The sequence below is a fragment of the Amia ocellicauda genome, chromosome 6 (assembly GCF_036373705.1).
Source record: "Amia ocellicauda isolate fAmiCal2 chromosome 6, fAmiCal2.hap1, whole genome shotgun sequence".
NCBI lineage: Eukaryota > Metazoa > Chordata > Actinopteri > Amiiformes > Amiidae > Amia > Amia ocellicauda.
In genome coordinates, this window is record NC_089855.1 from 30,105,187 (window position 1) to 30,130,608 (window position 25,422).

Genomic DNA, 25,422 nt, shown 5'->3' on the forward strand with positions numbered 1-25,422 from the left:
AATAAATACAAATATGCCTGGTGGTTAAAGCAGAGAGAGACTCTAAAAGGCAGTCTAGGCTACAATACTCATTGTGGAGTGAATACAAATATTAGTCACACTTTAGTATGGGACACCTGTTGCAACCATTAAATGTCCTTCATTCACCTATGCATTTTTCTTCTTGCTTTAAAAAGGATGAGCATGACCTGAAACAACCAACCAAACAAAAACTGCAATCACAAGCTAATGCTGTTTAGCCCAGTATTGCATTATTCTTTACTCACTTCGTCAAGTTAGCCTTAAAAGGAGCTTAAATATAAGGCTTTTCAGAAGACGGGCATGTCTCATCAAAACAGATCGCAACTCGGAAGGGCTGAGGAGGAGCAAGCCAACGACCAGAGGGGTCGCGTCCGTGCAGCGCAGATTCCCGCATAGTCTGCGCCTCTGCACCAATGGGATCGGGGGATTCCGCAGATCTGCGCAGAGCGGCGAACCAAAGCCAAGTGGAGAGGCAGCGCAGCTCGGAGGCGGAGCTCCCCGGCGGGGGTGTCTGGCTCTGCGCTTTAAATACGGATCCCAGCGCCGGTGCTGTGCGAGTGGGACTCACTGGAGCCGGCGAGACAGAGACAGACAGCAGCTGCTGCGGGGGGGGGACACCACACAAAAGTAAAGAAAAAGCCACCATGACATCCAACAAATACGACGTCATTGTCATCGGGGGAGGCCTCTCAGGTTAGTGCCATGAAAAAAAAAACCACCTACACAACTTCGTTTCCCTGCAGACTAATAACGCCAGCCGTGCAGGCAGGGGGGCAGGAAACTGTGGATTCATCGGAGGAGTAGCAGCCCCCCAAGCAGGGGCACCTCAAACCGCTGGCGCTGGGTGTTCATACCATAATGCGGACTTATACTAGCTGTCGGTTTACACTGCAGCCCCCGAGGGACTAGTGACGTCCTGCCAACTGCCGCGTCGTGTTGATGTGCTCCGGTTTAGCAGGAGTTGTGTCATTGAGCATGGCGAAGTTGCACGTTTAGATAGCAGGAGTTGTGTCATTGAGCATGGCGAAGTTGCACGTTTAGATACGGGGGTCCTCGCTGCCCAAGCTGAGTTTCATGAGCTGCAGGATGGTACGTGTTGAGTCGTACAGACATTGCGCTTGAGCCGTCCGCTGCCACACGTGTTTCATTGCTTTCGATTGAGTCGCATCTCAGTCGTGCTGACCTGCTTTTGGTTTTCAGTTCTGTGAATGCAATGCACGGACCTGCTCAGTTTCGACAGGGAGGCCGTGTTTAAAATAGATGGAAGTGTGTTTTTTTTTTTGCACCTGCCAAAAACAACCCCGCAGAGAAAAAGGTTGAGACGTGTTTCTACATGTTTATGTATGTGCATTGGCTTCTGCAGCGAGGTATTTGTAAAGCTCTAGTGTGAAGGGGCCCATGAGAAGCGTGTTGGCTGCAAATGGGTTTGTATATTACACAAAAAAAAAAAACAGCCCTTTCAATATATGTTCGTTATCTATATTTGGTGAAATGTGTAATATTAATATTGAATATGCAAGTCTTCCTTTTTAATACACACTCTTAGAACTCATGTGTTCCATTCGACACATTCTGTGTGTGTTCAAAGGACAACTTTTTGTTGCAATTTACAATAATGTGTTTTGCCCACACAGGCTTGTGTAAAGAATTATTATGTCACGCATTGGGGAATTTTAACAATTGTTTTTTGTTAAATTGAACACATTAGTTCTAAGAGTTTGGGTAATTCCATAGTAAACTGAGTGAGAAATTGGAGGGACGGGTGTTGAGTAGTTTGCAAGTATTGGTGCTGATGCTGGGTGGGCGGTGTGGAGAGCACTGGAATCTGCACTGATGGGGTGGATAGAGAAGGAAAATGACTGCACCACATATCAAAACTAACCAATGTGCTGAAACATGTGAAAACGTGGAATCTTATTTAAGAATATTTGATTTAAATGGGTGAGGGCAGGTAAAGGGACCGTGTCTGTCATCATTTGACAACAGAAGGGCCTACAGCCTGCAGAAGGAGATGGGCAGTCTTAAGTCATTAGTCTCTTCTCATCTGCAGCAGTGGTGCCCAGCTCCAGTCCTGGAGAGACGCTATATCTTCAGTATTTTCCATTCCCCGTCTGCTCTTAAGCTGTCTGACTCCACTCATTATTGGCTGAACTGATCTCTTTCTCTATAGCCCCCTGCCATTTTTGTGTGGAGGTGAGATTCAGTTTACCTCTTTTCACACCATCTCTCTGGTGGGGCTGCACTTGTTCTGCTCTCATTAGCCCCTTCAGGCTGACAGTCCTCTGGCTGTCAGAGTTTTAACAGAAAGATAACCACTTTATTTTTTGAGTCGATATTTTAGAAACGAACGTTGCATAGATCTGGAACCTTCCCAAAAAATAGCTTGCTTCTATGGAACTAAGGCACACTTGCATGGCATAGTTATGTTATGTAGTTTGGCCTCATGTGTTTTGGAGGTGTATTTCTGATGTGCTTTGGATTTTGGACTTTGTGATAAATGGACACAAGACAACGAGTTTCTCCAGTCACAAAGCTGTTGTGCCTGTTACCCTCTCCAGTAAGAGGGCTGCTTTTCTAACACCAATTCACTAAGATTAAAAAAAAAAAAAAATGCATTTCACAATGTCCAGTAATAAAAGAGAGCCTGGTACCCAATCATTTTTATATCCTTACTACAAAAGAAATGTTGGCTTCTGAAAGGAAAGGCCACTCTCTGATCTGCATCTTAAACTGTAATTTATGGCTTAATTGCATATTTCCAGATAAGCAACAAGCAAATTTATGATGGTATAAACTATTTACAGCATAATAACCTGAAAGCTAAAAGCTAAAGTGGACACCACCCTTTGTTTATGAATGTAATCTAGAAATCCCACTGGCAGTATCAAAATGGTTGTGAAATACTGAAAGGAAAATACATTTGCTTAGCTCCATCTTTTATATTGTGTAGCGCCGCACTAATAGCATTTTAATAGAGCATTCTGACAAACGGAGTGCTCTGAAAATTATTGAGGGGGTCACTCATGCCTTGATTGCAGTGCTTTGAAGATGGTACATGCTTTGACACAGAAGCATACAAACGCTTGGAGGAAACGTGCTCGGCAGAGAAGACAAATTCACATTCCCTATACCTGTGTGCTGGGTTAATGTGGAGAAAGGGGAGCCAGCCATTGCTTTAATAATGTGGCCTTTAATTATGTCTTAGCAGAAGCCATTACCCAGTGCAATTTATAGTTTTTACAAGGACCATTCTCAAAGCTTTACAAAGTGCAGTAAGTGCAATCAGGATGAAATGCAATCCACATACCCAGGTGCAATGAGCTAACAAGTGCAAACATAATAGCGTTAATCCCCGGTATGTGCAAAAGGGTGCATTAGGCATAAAAGTTACAGTGAAATATAAGAGTTCTAAAAATACATATCTACTGCACCCCCCTTCAAATAAACACAAATCCTTACATATGCAATTTTAGTTTTTAACAGATTAACGTCTGATTAAAGTCTGCCTCCAATTGGCTGCAATGCAGAGATCAGAGGTCACAGTGCAGACTTATACTGTGGGAATTTCTGTGTGTTGCATGCATTAGCTCCCTCTATCCCTCATGTCTATGAGTTAGGCTATAAAGTGTTTCTGTTGCCCGCATTGTAGCAAAGAAGTGTATAGCTTGACAGAGGACATGAAAAAGAGGTGCAGGTGGTGTAGAGGCCGGGTCAAGTGGTAATTTTACTTTAACATGTTGGTAGTTTTTCAAAGAGGAAACGATAATGTTGCAAGGTCACATTTTTGCAGAACTAAAGAAAACTTATCAGGGTAGCTGTTCTGAATTTTTTACATCACTTAAGAAGAGACCTTTGCCTTTCATTTTTAAGTTGTAAGATTGTTAAACTACTTTTAAAATACATTACATACAAACAAACTCCATATTTTATTCTCCAGCGGTCCCTTGGAAGGTTATTTTACAGGTCACTTCTCTTTTGATGTGTAGGTTGTGAAAAAAAGCAATCGTTTATGAAGAGGATTTTTAATCTCTCTGTTAAGTCTTGGCACTATTCCATTACTCTAGTTCTGAAGAAATTGATTAAAATTATCTGCCACCAAGAGTCACCCACAACTTTGAATTCTCAGAAGAACATAGCACCTGTGACAGGGTTGAAACGAATACTAGCCAGATTATTTTTAAGTCCAGGTGGCCTTTTTTAAAAGGAAGTCAGGGAAAGCTGATATTTATGAGGGAATGTAATCGTGAGTAGAGAAAAATGTTGCTCTGGAGAGAATCGTTAAGCGATATCTCCAGGGCTCTGCAAATGCAATTGTTGTCTGAAATCCTCCCAGTCTTGGTTGGGAATCTTTTCTTTCTAAAAAGTGGTAACCAGGGCTGACGTTTTATTTTTTTAATTTAGTGCCTTGCAAATAACAAGCGGGCATTGCAAATACGACGGTAATCCCTCGGCCTGCTGTGTTGCCATGGCGAGTTCCTCGGGGGCTCCTGTTTTGTGGGCTCAATACATTTACTGGACAGAGAGTTGTGAAGTGGTGCCGAACAACATTCAGATTATATTGCACCAATCTGTCTTCTGTCAGTCCCCTAAAAAGATATGTTTAAGTCATCCTTCTTTTTTAAACCCTATGAGGATTTGAATTTGTGTCAAAGCATACTAATCAGATTCTTCTAAATGGATTTTGCATTCATTTAATAAGAAGCACATTCAAGAGAGAAAGCCTTAATTAAAGGTGTTCAAATAATGAATTCCTTGGAAATCTGTTTTGATAGATCCCGTTACAAGTCTAATGCATTCAATTTATTGTTGTGCAGTCCTGCTAATTTCCGTTTAAAAAGGGTCTTCACCTTTCTAAGTCTTGGCTGGTTAGTGATGACGTCTGTAATGCAGATTTATAGTCCAGCTATGGCAGTGGGACCTGTAACAAATGATGTAATTGTGGGGCTCGGAGTCTGAGCTGTCCGTGTAATGGATGTGCACTAGGGATCACACTGTAAATCATTGCAGTGCCTCAAGCAGGATCAGTAGCCATTCTTTACAGGTGCAATTACTGTTCCACCCCCTAGTTCTAAAAGGGCTTGAGAGGTCTATGTTTTTATAATGATTGTTTTAATGTTTATACTTTAAATTAGTATTACTTTATAAAAGCACAAACGTTTACTTATTGCGTCGACTGTGAAATCGTCAACCTTCCCCTGTCAATCAGTGCTGTTGTGAGAATCCCATTCACTCAAACCCCACTTGCACTAGCCTTGATTCTCTTGTAAATTGCTGTATGACTTTTTTTTACAAAATGGGCCAGATGTCTACATGTGTACCATTCCTGTATCCATAAAACTGAGACTAGCAAAGTAATATTTGTTATATAATTGATTAGAGTTTGAAACGTTTTATTTTTAGATGGCATTTATATAAATTCTCCTATACAGCATTCCGGCCACGTTTCCTTGTGAGCTCCCATGCTTTGCAACGGTGTTAGTTTGGAATTCAGCATCTGGCTCCGAGTCAGGCTTGGAAAACGAGCAAGTTCATGGAGTGGAGCCTGCAGTTACTTGAAGCTCCTGGCCCTTGAGTTGTTATTTTTAACATTTTAAGAGAAAGTTGAGTCTAGTTTTACAGTACTCCATGGCAGGCATCTGTACTCAGTGGGTCAGAGATTAGCTTCTTGGTGGTTAAGAAATATTTTATTTAAACATCTAATTGGCAAAATGACCGCTTTAAGAAACAACGGAGGCACAATAGGGAAATATACTACTCAAAGCAGGCCCAAAACACGATTAAACTAACCGGAGAAACTGTTAAAAATGTGCTGCTGTTTTCATAGGTCCTGTATTTTGTAGTTTTAGGTTCAGGAGCAATTGATTCAGTATTTAAAACCATTTTCCTATGTCTTTTCAACAAATGATTGGAGGGAAAAAAACAAAACAAGAAAACCGTGGTAGAGAATTAAAAACCCAACAGCTTACAAATGTGCTTGTTTAATTGTTACAACAATTTAATTACCAGTACTGTTATAATAGCACTGCTGAAAATGATATTCCTCACAACCAATTAATGTGAAACAGAAACATGAATTTTAACAACTTACTGGCAGGGAGCCAGAATGATTCTCAGCTTAATATTCACAGTATTTATATTACTAAATATAAAGAGCTCAGAGTGTGCTTACATATGCTTCATGTTCTCTGCATTAAATCTGCTGTGATACTGTGTGAAGTCACCTTGTATCTTACCAGCTGATCAAACATCTGAGAGAGACAAATATTGCCATTGACTGCATCTTGTGATTTTTATTATTTTTTCTTTCAAAACCTTTTTTGTCTCTGGAAATATTTCTGTATCTAGGCCGGATAAACCCTGCCATTCATATTAAAAATAAAAGAACCCAGCTGTATCTTTCCCGCTATGGCTGCCTGCAACGAACAGAATATTGCATGTTCATTATTTATCTCTTTTACATGTAGCACTGCTTTTATGCCCTTGGTTTCAAATCTCTTCTTGTGAGAAGGTCACAGCTTGTGTCCTGCCAGCGGAGGAGAGCTGAAAAGAGGACTGCGTTTGTCTTTGTTCATTAGAGAGACGTGACAGTTGTTGAAGTTGTTTATTTTATTTTGCTTTTATACAGCTGAAGGCAAAAAAACAACAGCTGACCAAAATATGTTGTTAAGGATTGAATTAGCTTTTGTGAACTTTGTGGTAGTGTTCCAATAAAATACACACAAACACAGATACAATACACACAAGGTTGGGTTTACAAAATATGAAGACAAACCAGGTTCATCTACAGAATACATAAAAACACATTGAAAAAGATTCTCAACTGACATGTAAAAGTTTAATTATTTATGCTGTCGAAAGGCAGCGAGCTAAACGAGGGGGAACTCATTTTATTCTTTCTATTCAGGTCGTTGCCAATGGATAACAGTGTTTTTCTTTTTCTACAACTAAAACTTTTTATGCTGCAAATTACAACCTATATGGCAGGTTACTGTGCAGGGTTGTTTAGCACCATTACTATTTCATTCAGTAAGTTTTATGATCCCATCATTTGAATGTCCTAGGGAAAATGTGTGCAGTAGCCTGATATCTCTCTGCCCACATCAGCCTAGGACACGGGGAGGCTTGACAAATTTTATAAATTGCTCCTATATTGCAAGAGATTAACTCGTAAAATGAACTTTAAATCTTTGATAAACTGATACGGTTGCTGCACTATGGTAAGACAGAATGACAATGCTGGGCAAATATGTATTCTGTCCTCTAAGCACTCTGCCTTCAGAGTCTAATTTGAGCAGATCTAAGGTTGGGGTCTCAACCTTACACCCTGACGTGGTATAATAGATGGTGTTTTCAAAAGAGAACTCCCCACATGTAACGCATAATGGGGGAGTGATGGAGAGAAACCAGGGAAAACAGCAACTTTGATAGCCACCAGCTCCTAGATTCCTTGTCTATGATGTTGCATGTGCTCTGCAATTCCCATTAATTCTGCTAGTAAAGTAGTCCATTTAAGGAATACTGTCACACACTTCACTTTGTGTTTTCTTTGTCTGTGTCTTTGGTGTCACCTGTGTAGAGGCCCCGAGAGGCTCAGTCAGTGGGCTCTGGCACAGCCGGACAGTTTAACATTTAAACACAAGACATGTCTGCAGGGCGTTTGGGGGAGAGGTAAAGGTGCCTGATGTCAGTTCCCATTTCTCATCCCAGAGATGTTAATGTGATTTCTGGCCTTTATTAGCACAGCAAGAGATGATCGCCTCATAACGGGTTATTGCCAGGGTTTGTAATGTAATAAAACATTTGCTCTCATCCTTGTTTTCAAGGAAAGGGTCAAAGGCAATATGGGAAAAGGTTTCAGTCTTAGGTTGAATATTCTGCTCAGGAATCCATTTGAAACTAAACCAAAATCTCCAGATAACAAAAATATCCAAGCTTTTACTAATTCTCAGTAATTCTCATTATCGGTATTTTAATATTTGGTTCCCTCAAAATAAAAGGAGTTGTCTTTGCTTTCTTGGAGAGCTATACAGCTTGGTAATACTTTAGAATCAGTTATACTTTATAATATAATCTATGCTGACAGTTTATTTAAATAATCCATGGTTCCTAAATCTAAACGGCTGAATTGAACGCAGTAAGTGTCCACATTCCCAACATCTTTGTTTCACAGCCTCTTTATCTGCATCTGTATTAGGGTGTTATTCCTTCAGGGCTTTCTTTTTAATGTGCGTATATGGTGTGGCCTTTTCATATGATTTTCAAGGTTAACCCTCATGGTTAAACTGACATCACATCTAATCAAAATATTCTAGTTATGATATTAATAATGTAGCCTTCCAAACCTGTATGCAGGCCAACAGGGCCTTAATCAAGTTAATAATATTAATACCAGAGGGGGGAATTTGGAATTTATTCAGGATTAATTTAGATCTTATAAATTGTACAATACAATGTTTGATGTCCACAAGGTGTCAGTAAATCGAGTTTTGCACCTCACTTGAAAGACTAAAAGACATTTTCGTATAGTATATGGGAAGAAAAGTAATTACTGAGTGAGTTCAGTGTGTGCCCGGTTTGGGGTACAATGTTTGCAGGTTTTTAAGGAACCCCTAGCCTATGTCTAAGGACCCCTGTTTGACTCTCAGCCATTGTTCTGCATCAGAAAGACACGTCCAACGATATGAGGAGCTGCTTGGCTGACTTCACATGTGCAGAAGCTGCTATTCATGGGGGGAGCAATGCAATCTCAAGGGAATGCAATCTCTGTGAGTGACCGCTCGTGACCCAGAGCTCAAGCCTTTTGCAGATAACGCGTGTAGTCAGTGCTTACGTGCTGAAGATTCCTTGTGAGAACAACCGCCAAAAAAAGAAAAAAAGATTGTAACTACTCTTAATAGAGCCACCTTTAAACCTATTACATAAAAAAGCTGTTTATGGTGCCATTTGGCATTGTTCCAAGAAAGGCAAGGTTTTTTTTCATTTGAGTTTCATTGCATCTGAATTAATCTAGCTAAACTGAGACTTTTACAGCAGTACTGACATAAATAGCTAACACCAGACAGCCAAATACCCTCCTCCTCCTTCCTTTTCAGTATTTTATGTTCTAGCTGCAAAACAGGAAGAAATATCAGTCTCTGGTGATAAATACATGTTATACTCTGGGGGACAGATGTTGTTTCAGAGATTCTTTGCAGTGTGAAGTAAGTAGTGCTGCAGTTATAGGAAATAAATAAGAATTAAGAATTTAAGAATTAAAAATTAGTTAAGAATTTGCCCCTTTACAAGTGCAGTAAAACACCATCCAAAATATGTAACTTCACTTATTTTTGTTTTGGTCCTGTTTTGATTGTAGGAGTTAAGCATTACAGAAAGAAGGTGAGGATGTTATGGGTTTTTCAAGTTTGTGGTGAAATTCTCCCTTCCCCATATTGTTGGGGTTTAAGCAGAGGTTATATTTGATGTTTATTTCATGAAGTGTAGATAAGTGAAGCATAGCAATTTGATGGCAGTTTTTTGTTGTTGCTATTCAGTACTGTCAAGTAGCTGCATCTTTAAATTTGCGGTTGCCATGGAAACTGCCACTGTCTCTGAATATTCTGATGTGGCAGCTGGCAATGCGCTTGTTTGGCTTCATAGAGGCAAAAGTAGAAAGTGTTTCATCAACTATTATGTTCATTACTTTGACACCATGTACTCCGTAGATTATGTGAAAGAGTGTAATTGAACACATTGCAAATACCATAACTCTTGAGTAAATAGTAGAATAATAAACAAATAATAATAAATGAGTCATTGACTGCTAATTACTGTATCCAGCTGTTACGAATCACAGAGTGATTTTTAGGAGTGTGGTGAATCTTTCAGTCAGGGTTTATTTCTCATGGATCATGATTTTCAAAGGAAAATGATACCAAAGGAGAAGCAGAACGCCAAGTATTTTATATGCAAGGAATTATTATTTTTTGAATAATAATTAGGTCACCATAAGCCTGCAGATATTTTGTGAAATGCAAGAGCTGGATAGAAAAGATGGAAGTAGAAATAGTGTGATGATTATATATTTTTTGAAAATATGCTCTCAGGGTAGCTGTTTGATCTTGAATTTTATTATTGTTGTTCAAAATAACACTGACCTTTCCAGGATGAGGAATTGAGGTACTTCAGGGCTGGTTTTCCCTGGTTTACCCGGACAAATCCTTTAAAGGCGGAACACAATTTGTTAAGACGTCAGCTGTCGGTGTTTTATTGACTAACCATTTCGTTCTGACGAGTGCACATAATACTGTCGAGATTTACATAGTTTATTTCCTGCCAAACATCTCCAGTTGACAAAGAGATGAAGTCTTATAAACACACAGTAGCAGCAGCTGTTTAGTGTATTTTTTTTCCCCTTAATAGTTATCCACAGCTCTGTCTTCTCTCACAGAAGTGTCTTCTTTTGTCTTCAAAATGTTTGCAAAGTTTGAATCTTCAAAGGCAGAATCGGAATCCAAGTTTAAAGTTCACGAAGGAAAGATACCAGTTTTAAGACTTTCCTTATACCTGCTGCTGGGACCTTATCTGCAGGCCATAGACACATCTGATGTAGCGTTGCTAGCATTTCCATCAGTAGGATTAAAATGTCACTCTTTACAATGCACGGTTCTTCGGACCAGTTTGAGACCTGAATGTTGGCTTTGTCAAATGTCTGTGTGGTCAGGTAAATCACAGCAGATGCTATAATAGACATACATTTTGAAAGGGTGTATTTTATTGAAATCGTGCTGTGTGCATTGTTTACCTGGTTAAAATGTTGAATATCATTGATTTGTTGATCCTTAACTCTTGCTATTACAGTCATGCAAACCTGTTAAACATAGGGCTAGACCAAATCAATCAAAACTCTGACCGACCTGCAAATCAAAAAGGACAAATTTCTACCCTATTGTGTTTCAATTCATTTTTGGAAGCAATGTTATACTATTCATAAAACAAAACACGATGTGGTACAACTTCATAGTTTGTGATTTGCAGGTGGGACAAAGTTCTGATTTGGTCTAACCTATAGTATTTGATACATGCATCTCACTGAGCAAAGGCATTGAAAATTGGTTTTCTTTCTTTCACTTTTTGTTTTTGAGGTTATTTTTGTTTCATGTGCTTAGGATCAATAACCTGTTGTTAGTCTGTGCTAGCAGGTAGAATTTTACTCTTGAGAAAGATCAAACAAAAAAAGGATATATTCTGAGATGCATGCATTTCAAATTACCTTTATTTTGTATCATTACAGATCCTTTATTTGCCTCTGCACGAAGAAGGCAATCTATTAGATTGTGAGTTCAAAGCAAGAGGTTGTGTATATAAAATTGGTACCAAATATGTTTCCTTTAGGGTGCACGCCTACAACGGGTAATAAGAGTCTCATTTGATTTATATTTGTTAGTATATTGGCTTTGACCTTTTGAGAAGAAAGGAGCTTTAATCAAGCCTGCACTTGGATTTTCTAAACCCTGTGAATTAGACCCTCCCCACCCCTCCCCCGGAGAGACCGAACAAAGATGCACAATGCAGCTTCAGCACTGAACATCAATAAGCTTTTTGACCGCTCATACATAATCTGCTCAAGTCAAAGATAGTGGATTATAAATTGTAGATATCTCCTTCATTGATAAAAATGGGTTTTCAAAACTATTCTACAGGGCTTCTCATGTGCTGAGATACTAACACTGTATTGTATTTCAAGAAATTGATGAAAACATACACACTATTGTCTAGTGCCCTCCTCCCCCTCCAAGTCTAACTAGATACAGCTTCCGACAGTCATTAAGGCCCTGGCTGTGAAAATCATATTAACGCCACTTTTGCTGTAACATAAAGCTTTTATGACTCTATGCGTCCGTGGCCCACTGCAGACTCTAGTAAGGTGTAATGTATGAGAATGTGTGCTGGACTCAGTGATGGCAGTTGAATTGTAGTAACCAGTGCAAGACGCATGCTCTCCCCATACCTCTGTTTAGTTTCAGTATTTTCCTGTTGAGTCCACACTTGGCACCAGATCCCATTCAGAACCCAGAATTACTGATCCGTTAGCTGCCCTTAAGAACAAAGTATTTATTGGTTATTTCAGTCTTTAGCTGAGGCGCTTTCCTATAAATCAGATTGACCATGATCTCACTAGGCGTTTCAAAGGTTCTACCATGTTCTCGTGGTCATCTTCCACACCAAAGGGGGATAAAACCATCATTGTATTAATGGCATGCCAATGTAGTTACACACAGTCCTCATACACATGAAGGCCTATTAAGACAAGCTATCTGGTTTGTGTCATCGGAAGAAGTAGTGAAAGAAAAAAGTTCAAGTTAATTAACAATGTAGATGTAAACCACAGTAGATTCGAGAAATGACCATGGGAAATGACCAACAGTGTAGTTGGCAGTAGTAATTACTAATTCGCTTGCACACAAGTCCCTTCTGACTCTACACACGACTTATTTATGTTCCCTCTCTGTACTAGGACATTGTGTATTTATTACTCACAGAGTTGAATTGATTGGTAAAATGTTAAACCTGGCAAAGAAAACACTGGAACACTCATGAGAGGCTTTGTGTAATGTAAAGCCAGGCAGTGAGCTTAGCTCTTGAATGACTTGAGCATAGAGTCATTGGCCAATTTTTACTGCTCACACCACGGCCTCCATCATTTCTTACAGTTAATTTATTATTAGCTAACATGCAGAATTTCCCCGCATGACTGTTCTGTACACAAAGCTGACTCCTCCCTTCAGGCTCTGTTCCCCTTTTCTTCAGTGATGCAGTGCGTAGCCTGCTAATCAGGAAAATGTCTGTAGCTCAATCACTGTAATAGTGCTTAATGTGTGAAACGCAATGTGTGATTGGATTAGAGCTAGGACAGTGCTTGCCTGGAGCAATGTAGTGCTGTCCTTATTGCTCTCATCTCAAGCCCAGCATGAATACCTTAACAAATAGCTGGTGATAAGCGTTCCTAAAAATCGCAATTGCAGCGGGCACAAAACCAAGAAGGTTTCAACTTGGGATCATTGTATTCTGGAACTTTATTGCACTTCCCTGTCATGCTATATTGGGCAACCCCAAACAGTGGAACCCTCCATTTTCCCACGTCTCCTCTGCTCTGGGCCTAGCATACCAGAAAAAGCCTAACTACTAGAATGTGCTATATTGTTCACCTTGTATTATGTCTGAGTCATGGGTTCATATTTTAATACAACAGGACTCAACCGCCATTACGTTAGAATTTGTTGTATATTCTCTCATTTACATTTTTTGTCCAGTGGGCTCTGTGACTGACTCATTCAGTGGTTTCCTATAGAAACTAATATATCATTTACAGAAATACATCCAGTGAGACCGGCAGAACAATAGAATTCAGTAACAGGAAAATGCAAATTATATGACCTTATAGTTTCTATTTCCCAGGAAAAGGGTTTCAGCTGGGGGATAGCCAAGACAAACTACTCTTATCATACTTTCAATCTTATCAATTGGATGTGATTTGGGAAAAATATTGCACAGCCCTGATGTCCATAATCTTGGTACTGTAAGGAAATAGGAGTCCAATTTGATTTTGTTAATCAGTGGTTCTTTATTAGGACACAGCAGCAGCAGAGCAGAGACACAGCAGAGACGTGGGTTTAGCAGAGTGAGTCTGAATTTTGGGCTTCAGAATTGCAGTCTTTTTATAGGGAATAACGTTTGTGTCTCAACAAGACTAGCAGCTCTATCCAGCTTGTGTATCTTGATTTCCCTGGACACTCCTTTTAATTGTTCATACCTTGGACCTTGGCTCCAGATACACCTGCCCACTTGATAAATGTGTCTGCAATCAGACTCATTTGCTCCTCGTTGTGCTGATCAATCTGTGAAATAGCAATGCACCAAAATAATATCCCCCATGCAGTACTGCAGTTTTAAAACCACATAAAATTGGACTTCAAACATCACTAAATCTGGGCAGGTGTTTTTCCTGTTTTTTCAAGTTGTTGTTAAATGTTCTAACATGACTTTTAATCTCCTTTTATTATATAATATTCTGTAGGCTTAACAATTTTTTTTTCTGGTTTTATGCCATTAACACACTACTTAATGTAACACCCACAGCTATGAGTAAGTGCACTGATCAGTCCTAAACCAGGGAAGTAGGACATTATTTTAATCTGGGTTTTCTCTTCAAATTGAAATCAATTGTCTTTTGCCTGTATCTTTTGTTGTATCTTAACTGTTGACTTTCTGCTGAGCTAAAGGCTTTCATATCCTGCTACCTAAGGAAGATATTCTGTGTGGTTGGCCTATATTAAACCAATGCCTTTTCAGACGTCACCATTGAGTTAACATTATGAGGAGGAGTCTGTGTGGTTCCCTTTTTGTGATTGTGCAATTGACACAGAAAAAAACAAAAAAAAGAAAATCCATTGTATGCATTTTTAATTCCTTTTTTTCAGATTTGTACATCAGCACATCACTGCACACAACAAATAAACAATACAATCACTACAGATTTGTCATATCTGCATTTGACATAAAAGCACACAATATAAGCTTTCTCTTGGGGACAAACGTATGTCTTGTATTTCACTGGTTGACTCTTGATTAAGTACATTTAAGGCTGCCAGTTTTTGGTCATTTAGAAAACTATCACTAGCTGCCTCTTAAACTCGCAAAACAAACCAGTTAAAATCTATATTGACTTTATCTCTGCGTGTCAAATATTGCAGCCATGATAGATTATTACCTGATTGCAAATTCCTTACTGCTCATTTAAATGCAAATGTCCATAATCCCCTTGTCTGAATGATAATATATGAATGTGACTAATGTAGAAGTGGAAACATGGGGGGGCTTGTTTGGAGATTATTAGGTAATCAAGGCTGGTAGAGAGGTATTAAATGCAAAATCTGCATTTGTATACCTGCAAAATAATCCCAGTTGAAATCTGCATGTTTTGACGGCTGCTTGTGTCCCACTTGCAGGTCTGACGGCTGCAAAGTTGCTCGTGGAGTCAAACCTGAACCCCCTGGTGCTGGAAGCGCGGGACCGAGTGGGAGGAAGGACCTTCACTGTGCAGGTAAGACACCCGACTGTGGATAAGAGCCTTCCCATGCAGTCGCCTCAACCTCATTCACATTCACTGTGCCTTATTCACACAATTTCCTGCCTGTTCCTACATGAAGCAAACCCTGGAATTAAATTCAGATGTTAAGGACGTCTTTCAGGAATCAATTTACCAGTCCCTAGTCCATAATAAGAGAGTTGGAGCATTTCCTTTCATTTTGAAACACTGGGTGTGTTCCTTCCTTAAACAACAGTGGTACTCTCAGTATGATGGTGCCTTTTTTTAATGGAGGCATTACAGGAAATGTAAAGGGTAACACTTTGGATTCCAGAGTCCTTAGAAGTAATTATTTCTGGGAAACTAATTGTGTGGGAGACTTCAGGAGTGGGTAGGGTAGAATGCAAAACTGCAGTGGACATTTAACACAATTTACAACACTTTTAGAGAAACTTTAATTCCCCAAAAGGTCTTAATTTTCTCTGTTACAGATGAAGTCACCATTTTTTTTTAAACAGTATTATTTAGAATTTACTTTAATGGTTATCGTTATCACCTACAGTGAGGGAAAAAAGTATTTGATCCCCTGCTGATTTTGTACGTTTGCCCACTGACAAAGAAATGATCAGTCTATAATTTTAATGGTAGGTGTATTTTAACAGTGAGAGACAGAATAACAACAAAACAATCCAGAAAAACGCATTTCAAAAAAGCTATACATTGATTTGCATGTTAATGAGGGAAATAAGTATTTGATCCCCTATCAATCAACAAGATTTCTGGCTCCCAGGTGTCTTTTATACAGGTAACGAGCTGAGATTAGGAGCACTCTCTTAAAGGGAGTGCTCCTAATCTCAGCTCGTTACCTGTATAAAAGACACCTGTCCACAGAAGCAATCAATCAATCAGATTCCAAACTCTCCACCATGGCCAAGACCAAGGAGCTGTCCAAGGATGTCAGGGACAAGATTGTAGACCTACACAAGGCTGGAATGGGCTACAAGACCATCGCCAAGCAGCTTGGTGAGAAGGTGACAACAGTTGGTGCAATTATTCGCAATTGGAAGAAACACAAAATAACTGTCAGTCTCCCTCGGTCTGGGGCTCCATGCAAGATCTCACCTCGTGGAGTTTCAATGATCATGAGAACGGTGAGGAATCAGCCCAGAACTACACGGGAGGATCTTGTTAATGATCTCAAGGCAGCCTCATCAACTCGCCGTGTTTGGAGTAGGAGGAATGACCCCAAGAACACCATCCCCACCGTCAAACATGGAGGTGGAAACATTATGCTTTGGGGGTGTTTTTCTGCTAAGGGGACAGGACAACTGCACCGCATCAAAGGGACGATGGACGGGGCCATGTACCGTCAAATCTTGGGTGAGAACCTCCTTCCCTCAGCCAGGGCATTGAAAATGGGTCGTGGATGGGTATTCCAGCATGACAATGACCCAAAACACACAGCCAAGGCAACAAAGGAGTGGCTCAAGAAGAAGCACATTAAGGTCCTGGAGTGGCCTAGCCAGTCTCCAGACCTTAATCCCATAGAAAATCTGTGGAGGGAGCTGAAGGTTCGAGTTGCCAAACGTCAGCCTGGAAACCTTAATGACTTGGAGAGGATCTGCAAAGAGGAGTGGGACAAAATCCCTCCTGAGATGTGTGCAAATCTGGTGGCCAACTACAAGAAACGTCTGACCTCTGTGATTGCCAACAAGGGTTTTGCCACCAAGTACTAAGTCGAAGGGGTCAAATACTTATTTCCCTCATTAACATGCAAATCAATGTATAACTTTTTTTAAATGCGTTTTTCTGGATTTTTTTGTTGTTATTCTGTCTCTCACTGTTAAAATACACCTACCATTAAAATTATAGACTGATCATTTCTTTGTCAGTGGGCAAACGTACAAAATCAGCAGGGGATCAAATACTTTTTTCCCCTCACTGTATATCTTTTTGGTGTTTTGTTGAATGCTGATTCTACCTAGGGTCTTGTGTTTGGTTATTGGATTTGTACAATAAGATGTTCAGGGACAGTGAAACTGTAATTGATATTGTGTTCTTGTGCTAATTCTCTGACCAGCTGTTTGTTGTCTTTGTCAAACCAGAACAAGCACTGTAAGTATGTGGACCTTGGCGGTGCGTATGTGGGCCCGACGCAGAACCGCATCTTTCGGATTGCCAAGGAAATGGGTGTTGAAACGTACAAAGTGAATGAGAAGGAGAACCTGGTGCACTACGTGAAGGTGAGAGATCTGCAAGTATACCCCAGTATTTTTACCACAGGACTGTGGTTTCCTATGGGATCATCATGCCTTCACTGTGCCATGCGATAACTGCAATTATATGTTAATTTATAAATACACAGTTGTTTGTCTTCTTCAAGAGTGGTAATACCCTACAGTATGCTGCAAAATTAGGGTACGGTATGGAATTCTTTTGGCCCAAGTATGATAAAATATATTTTATAGTATGGTAATGTTCTAACACAGTTAGAGGTTCACAGAGGTATGTTTGGATTCTGGCAAAACTAACCATATATGTTACTGAAGCTTGCGAGCAGGCCTTAACAAATAAAACAAACACATTAGAGAATTACTGCAGCATCTTAAGTTTCAAATTAAAAACCAGCAGCATTAGGTCTGAGCATCAGAGAGTCTTTCATCTCTCTATGTACGGAAGGGTCTGCAACCGCACACTCCCAATAGACACAAGATCTGCTTCGATCTTCAAGTTTCTCTATATTCTAGATTGAGATTGTCAAATAGCCAATGAGTTTAATGCTCATATATGTAATTAGCTAATTTGACAATTTGCATTTTTAATTACATTTCAATAATCTCATCCTTCAGTCTAAATTCATCTAGAATATAGAGCAACTTGAAGATCGAAGTAAATATAATGTACTGCTGTCATTTCTGCTTCAAGAATATTTTCCATGAATGCAAAATGCATTAATATTAAAGTGACAAACTAATTTGTTTTTGTACTAATCTTTTTTTTCTGTGAGGTATGAATTGAAGTATGCGGTTATGCTATGATAGTTCAAAAGCTTTTTCTATAGGTACGGTAAGAAATGACGGTACAGTAATTATTTTCAGTTTGACTTGGTTTGACTTTGAACAAGGTATGGCTGCAAAGATATCGAGTCCTTGAACACACTGAGGTCAGAAAGAGACCCCACTGTGTGACTTCATGCCTTTATAAGAGCATCAGTTTGTGTCCTAATGTGCTCCCTAATAGACACACAAGTCCTCTCTTCTCAGGGGATGAGCATCCTGCCTTAAATTGACATTGGTCGAGTGCTGCACTTTTCTTTGTGAATTAGCCAAGCATTCTGTGCCTGCAAGATGCTCATCTCCGCCTGGGGGAACCCAGTAATGCAGTTTCTCCTGCTCTTAATGCTCAGTGGGGGGAGAGGAGGAGGCAAGGAGCAAACAACCTCCCATCTCCCTCTGCACTCATATCGAATTTGGGGCGACGTGTCATCAGCTTTAATATTTTCTCTTCTGATTTGGGCAACGGGGAGACCGTAATTTCAGATCATGGCATTAGCTATTTTTTTGTCTATGTAGCTTGTTCTACGGGGTGTTTTCTTTTTATAATTTTTTATGTCTTATTACCAAGCATTGTTTTTAATTTGGTTGAATGTCAGTGTGAAGTGGTAAAAAGCAATGACATCCTCAGACTGAATCCCAGCTTTTGAGTTGCAGTGGTGGTGAACTTCCCCTCTGACTCATCTTAAGGATACAGGAGGTTACAAGAGTGAATCATACACTGGGATATCCCTTCTCTCTGTATACCATTCCTTTCTCACTGCATGGTGTCTGCATGGTGTCCCTTTATTTCCATCAACGGAGAGACAGCATCTTGTGTCGAGGTCCTGGCAGGTTTCATCGCAGGCCCCCTTCGAATGTTTTGTGTCTGTGTCAGTGCATTATTTCAGTTAGCAGCTGCTTTTTGGGTTTTGGCAGCATGTGCCCATGGGCGTATACAGATTAGTTGAGAGAGAATAGGACCGACACAGCTAAATAATTAGGATTTAGGTTATAAATGGATAGAGAAAATAATAGAAAATGCCTATTAAAAGCAACATAAATGGCCTTAAATCCACTGGCCCCAACAAAGAAAAGACTGACAGTGGGCGATGAGAATTTTCCATAAATGGCGTCTCTTGTCCGCGGTCTTAAAAATGAATGCTGCTGCTGCAAACCCTTGAGGTAGACTTGTTCTTAAACGGACCTGGGATCTATAAATGGATCTAGAAAGTTTCCAGTTTTACTTTCATTGCTTATCGCAGTTTTTGTTCACCGTGACATATTTTCCAGGTACAATTGTGCATAAACCAGTTAGACGTGTCCGTTATTAAAAATACGTGCAGAACATGGATCTGCATTTTCCAGCTTTCTCACAATGTAGTGTGTTAATGCCCAGAAGAGCTCTGCAGTTTTATTCAGTGGTTTCAGATTCACTCCGCTTGCCCATCTTGAACAACAACTCCCCCGCCCCACTGCTCTTTCCCAACTGGCTTTTCTGGTGGTTGCTATGACAATGACCCTAATCAAAAGGCGTTTAATACCAATTGTGATAAGGCTATTCAGTTTGTTCTCAGAATTTCTAAAAAAAGAAAAAATTGGGGGAAGGGGGGGGGGGGTTCCTCAGCATATTAGTTCCTCTGTCGTCCTCCCCTCCCGAAGAGTCTTCTTTGTGTAGTGAAATCTGGAGAGATTGCCACAATGGTTCGGCTGTTTGTAAATGACTTAATTAAAATGTACTTTCGAATGAGCAGTACACATCATTTGAAACTTTTTTTTACCTGAAACTTGTGAAGGAGAACCACATGAATCAGTGTTTTTATTATTCTGTATCATGTTAAATCAGACAATTCCAGCTCTGTAATAATGAGCAGCCCCAGCCTGGAAAGAGGATTTGTGCAGTACTGCTACAGCGCTGCCACATCTGTATTATAGACCTCAGCTTTCTGTCTGAGCCTCTGTGATTGTCTGCACTGTATTGTACTTGCATTTGTTTTATCTGTGTTCATTTCAGTGTGGCAGGGCTCTGTATGAAGCTGATGTACAATTCAAGCTCTGTATCCGACTTGGTCTCAACCATTTAAATTTTGTATACCTTTAATTTGCGGGTAACCACTGCCAATACATTTTATGACATGGACATTTTTGCAATCCTTTATTAAATCCATCATTATTCTCTTACACAACCATAAGCAATTCATAGAATGTGTTATTTGTGACCTCAGACCACAGCAGTAATTAGATATAGAAATACGAACTAAATTATAGCATTTTCAGGTGATTTTTTTAATTTATTTTTTGCCTCTAAAGAAACTCATTAATGATCAGGAAAAACTGTGTAGACTTTCTGAAACAACTGAAAATCTACAGGAGGGACGTCCAAACAAAAGGATGGGTTAAGTGCAGGAATTAGAGGGTGTAACGGTTACCCAGAGCATTATTAGGTGTGGAGTAATTGGAGTTAACATCCAAGCTAGCTCCACATAATCGGCTTTCCCTGTCCTGTTAATCCTAAAGAGGCAGACCCAGTTTTCAATACCGGCAAACCTATTTCCTGCCAATTCCCAGCTGTTAACTGTACCTTCTCTGAATGCCTGAAAATTGAGATTCAGGATTGTGCTGTTGCTCCTCAGAAGCCATCGCCTCCCGTCCCCTCTCCCCAGGGTCTTCTGGTGAAGGTGTATGGCACAGCTTAAGCGTGGCCTTCCCCACTGCACTCACTTGACTGAGGTTGTCATGGGAACCTCGCAGACCTGTTGCTGCACAATGTGCTAATCTGTGAGCATCTGAATTCCCTGATGCATTCAAAGACACGATTCACCTTGCACAGACCTGGCTGCCTTGCACTGAAGTCTCTTTTGAGGTCTGCACAGAATTTATTTTCCCCACGTTGATTTCCAATAGTGTTCATTCCTTTCTTTCTTTTCTCCTAGTCCTGCTATAAAAAAAATGTCCGTTCTCAGTCACCTATACCGCATTGGTTAAATTGAGTATTAAATTGAGTTTAAATGTGTTTTCTTTCTCCGGGCAGCCATTGGTGTTTTCCAGATACATTAGGCATTCCTGTAAATGGCCAATTTTGGTAAAGGCTTGATTGGAATGGCATTGGCTAACTCTGTTCATAATAATTTGAATAGTCCAGTGGATTCGTTAATGGAGGGTGAAGAGGCTGTTCCTATTTATGTCACCATTTCCAGGGTTACTGTACCGTTTTGGCAACTCCTACTGCAATGGTATGTGCTGTTCAAGTGGAAATATAACTTTCAGAGTCAGAATGAAAAACTGACATTACCATATTATGCCCTATAATGGGACTTCCACGCCAGTATTACCCATGGACTGCACAATCAATCTGCAAGGAGTTAATTATGATTGGAAAACCAAAGTCACCAACCAAGGGAACGCTGCCGTGTTTGGCTGCCACTCCTCTCTCCCGTTTTTTTTTTATTGTTTTTAAAGGTTTATCGATTTTATTTTGAGGGGGGTGTGGAATTTTTGAGCTTTTTGAAGTCAGTTTTTCAAGCAAAATTGAAGCATTTGGGGGTGATATTTGATGCAAATTTAACATTTGATCCTCATGTCAGGAATACGATTAAAACATCATTCTTCCATCTCAGAAATATTGCAAGACTGCACCCCATGTTATCTTTCTTGGTGGCTGAAAAACTAATCCGTACTTTTGTATTTTCTCATATTGACTATTGTAATGCTTTACTTGTTGGGGTATCTAAATCTACCTTCAATAAGTTGCAGTTTGTGCAAAACTCTGCTGCTAGAATCTTGACTAGGACCAGGACAAGTGATCACATCACTCCTTGCACTGGCTCCCTGTCAAGTTTCATGTTGACTTTAAAATTCTCATGCTTACCTATAAGGCTTTGCATGGTTGGGCCCCTCAATATTTGTCTGAACTTTTAACCCACTACACTCCAATGTGTGATCTCTGCTCCTCTGAATCTGTTTACTTGTCTACGTTCTATAGGTGACAGGGCTTTCTCTTCTTTTGCTCCAAAATTGTGGAACTCTCTCCCTTCTGAGGTTAGACATGCTGAATCTTTTAGTATTTTTAAATCTTTTTAAATGATTCTGATTGTATGTTTTCCTTTTTTTTTTTTTCGTATTTCAATGTGTTTTTTTCTTGTAAAGCGCTTTGAGAAAAATAAAATTGTATTTTATTATTATTATCATTTATTATTACCAAATTTGAATCTCATTATATCATTTGTTTGTGAAGAAAAAAAATTAAGAACTTCCCATATGAAGCCTGCCATTGCAGAAATGTAAATTCTCCAATGTAAATCTGTTAATCAAGTTTGTAGATTCCTGAAGCAGCCTTGAAAAGCACTTGGAGAAATCCAAGGGTTAATCTGTAATGAAAAAAGCTATGGTCATAACTGCTTGTATGATATTAGCCTTGCATTGGGGTGCGTTGCTGTTATTAAGGATTCAGAATAAATCCTGCCTGGCTAGCCATTTCTGCTGCTTCTTACAGATTTACTCCATATTATATGACAGGCTAAAGTTTAATGGCTCTTTACACAAAACCATTTATCTGCCTCCCTAAGTGCATTCAGGAGTTACGCAAGAACTTTCTCCTCCTTCGCTTGTCTTCGCACACAAACAAAAGTTAAACCAGATGATTTGACAGCCTTGCTAATGTGGTCTGATGTGTGCTGGCCTGATTGAGACACCAGGGGATCCACAACTGATTAAACATTACCAGGGAAACCTGTATTGATTTGAATAAAAAATAAAATAAAAAATAAAAAGACCATTCAGATTTCTACAACAGTTGGGGGCCTGGTACCTTGTGCAGGACCTGTAGTTTGTTAGTGATTTAGTACTTCTCAAATACTGCTAAGGATCCACCTTTTATGTTAAATGAAGTAATATGAAGGCTGATGAGATGAGATCCTCCCATCCAGTCGAACAATAACTGCCAGCATACTTCCGACTGCTTCCTGTTCATGGCATGGCTTGAATCTTCTTGAGCAGTAGATGGCAGCCTGTCCTGAAACTCAGGCGCTGTACAGGGGCTCTAGGTCTGGGCCTGACTCTTTGCCACAGTGTTGAGGTAATAATTAGTGCAACGTCCCAGCATTGTCTGTGTTGTACCACACTTAGGGGTTTGTATGATACTCACCATGTGCAAACTCACATGAAGTTGCTCAAACAAACAAACAAACATGAAAAGAACACTTTGGTTGTGGCTTTCTCAGCTACTAGGATGTATTTAGAGATGTATCGTTTCATCATTATGTCATGCATACTTCTCCACAGTTGAACTGTACGACACTGGTACCATTCAATGCAGTTACAGAATTAAACTGTTCTGGTTGAAAATCCTAAACCCTTGCCAAAGAACTAAAATGGCTGATGTTGTGGACTGTTATTTAGATCAGAAGATAGTGTGTATTTGTGGTTAACCTTGAATGTATGCATTATCATTCTCACTTGGATTGCAAGATGATCTTTGTCCTGCAGTGAAATATTAACCAAGTATTTTTACAGAAAAAACAGTGTCAAGGTGCTTCTTATCACACTGTCGAGTCATATTTATTAACCCCCCCCAATTCTTTTTTTACTCATAAATGTCTTTTTTTGTCCTCTATTACCAATGCGCAAACACTGTAAAAAAGGGTGAGCGCTGACAGTTCCCAATGTTGAACCATAGCAATGCTATTGAACTCAAAAACGGTATGCCAAAACGATGACACCTCAAAGTTATTTTTCTTTTAGCACCCACTTATCTACTTTACACACAAAGCATTTGAAACATCACCACCAGCTGTCGAGTTCATATTTAGTTTCTGCTGTGGTAACTTAAGAACTATAATTGATGGTGGTATTTTAATGTGCTATAAATGCATTAGACTGAGATCTCCCTTGCAATCGGAGTACAGAATATGGTGTCATAAATATCTCGCCAGTATTTTCTCTGGTACTTTTGAAACCAATTTCTATAAACCTTCAGGTTAAATTGGTATAATAAACATGGGTCGATACATAACTGAGATGTAAAAGTCTCTAAACCATAGAAATGTTTAACCCAGTCATCTTTTTTTGCTTTTTTTATGTGAGCTTGTGTAATATTTCCATTCCACATTTTATATGATCACATTTTTTGGTTGCGACTGTTTTTTCCATGTATAAACTTCTGCATTTCACCACAGGACCTCACTTCTCCACAATCCTTTAAACATCACTTTGTAGATCATGCTGGCTGCTGCCTACATTCACTTTATTTAACCTTGTGAATGGCTAAATCAATCAGTATAGGTGATGATTGTTTGTTTTCTTGTTTTATTATGTAAACCCAGTTTTTCTTCTCTGTACATGGAGCTTTCAGCATTCGCTATCTGCTTGTATGGTAATCAGAATGACATAACATTGTAGAAAATATTGTTATATATATTTTTTTTAAATCAATCGCTGGGTGTTAAGTGGCATTCAAGCTTAAAATAAACAATTTAAAGTTGCAAAAAGAGAATGCTTGGGAGAGTGAATGACTTGCAGAACTGGGGTATTTTTATTTTTTATCAGTATTTTTTTCAATTATACACCGATGTTAAATTAAGACAGTTTTCAAAAGACCCTAAGATATTGGCCACAGACTGATTTTTAAAGCTGATTTATGTTACCAAACCATTTCCTTTTATTTTGAGTTCTAGTTCCTTCCTACTACACACCTTTTGAAAATCGCATTGATTTGTGTTTCACAACTTGGCGAATTAGCATTGGGTGCAAATGGCTATGTACAATCTAGTATAGTGAACGCACAGCCTCCTATGTTGTCGCCAAAAAAGTGAGGGACACACTTACATGCCAGAGGCCTGGCCAAAATTAAACCTGATATTTCTTCATAGGTCAGGTGTACAGATTTTATGGAAACATTACAGAATCGCATCACAGAAATATTATATACAGGGGGAGGGAGAGTGAGATACAAGATATAAATGCATACAAAAAAAAAATATATATATATATATATATATATATATATATATTAAACAAAATTAACTTGTTCTGTTTTATGAAGCTCCTATTCCTAAACAGAAATTCTTTACTCCGTTAACTACATTTTACTGAAAGTACAGATGCTGCCACAGTAGAAACCTCAGAGTGACCTATTTTTTTCTCTAGTATTAACAGTGAGCATGTATCATGTCGAAAAAGTGCCTCTGCAAACAAAATCTCGGAAGAGTCCCACAGCATTTTGGCTGATTTAGAAAGAGCCACTGAAGATGCTCAAAACAGAGCCGCCAAGTCGCCCATGTTTTACTGTGTAAATTCAGCTGGATAGGT

The 25,422-nt window shown here is 39.4% G+C and overlaps 1 protein-coding gene across 1 annotated transcript in view; it reads left to right on the forward strand.

Moving 5' to 3' along the window:
• The first annotated feature begins 558 nt into the window (after positions 1-558).
• mao (monoamine oxidase) overlaps positions 559-25,422 on the forward strand; it is a 34,739-nt gene continuing 9,875 nt past the window's right edge. Inside the window, exons 1-3 of the mRNA XM_066706830.1 lie at positions 559-714; positions 15,006-15,100; positions 17,191-17,328. Of these exons, the coding sequence (XP_066562927.1) occupies positions 666-714; positions 15,006-15,100; positions 17,191-17,328 (282 nt within the window). The 5' untranslated portion in view covers positions 559-665. The remainder of the gene's footprint in view (positions 715-15,005; positions 15,101-17,190; positions 17,329-25,422) is intronic.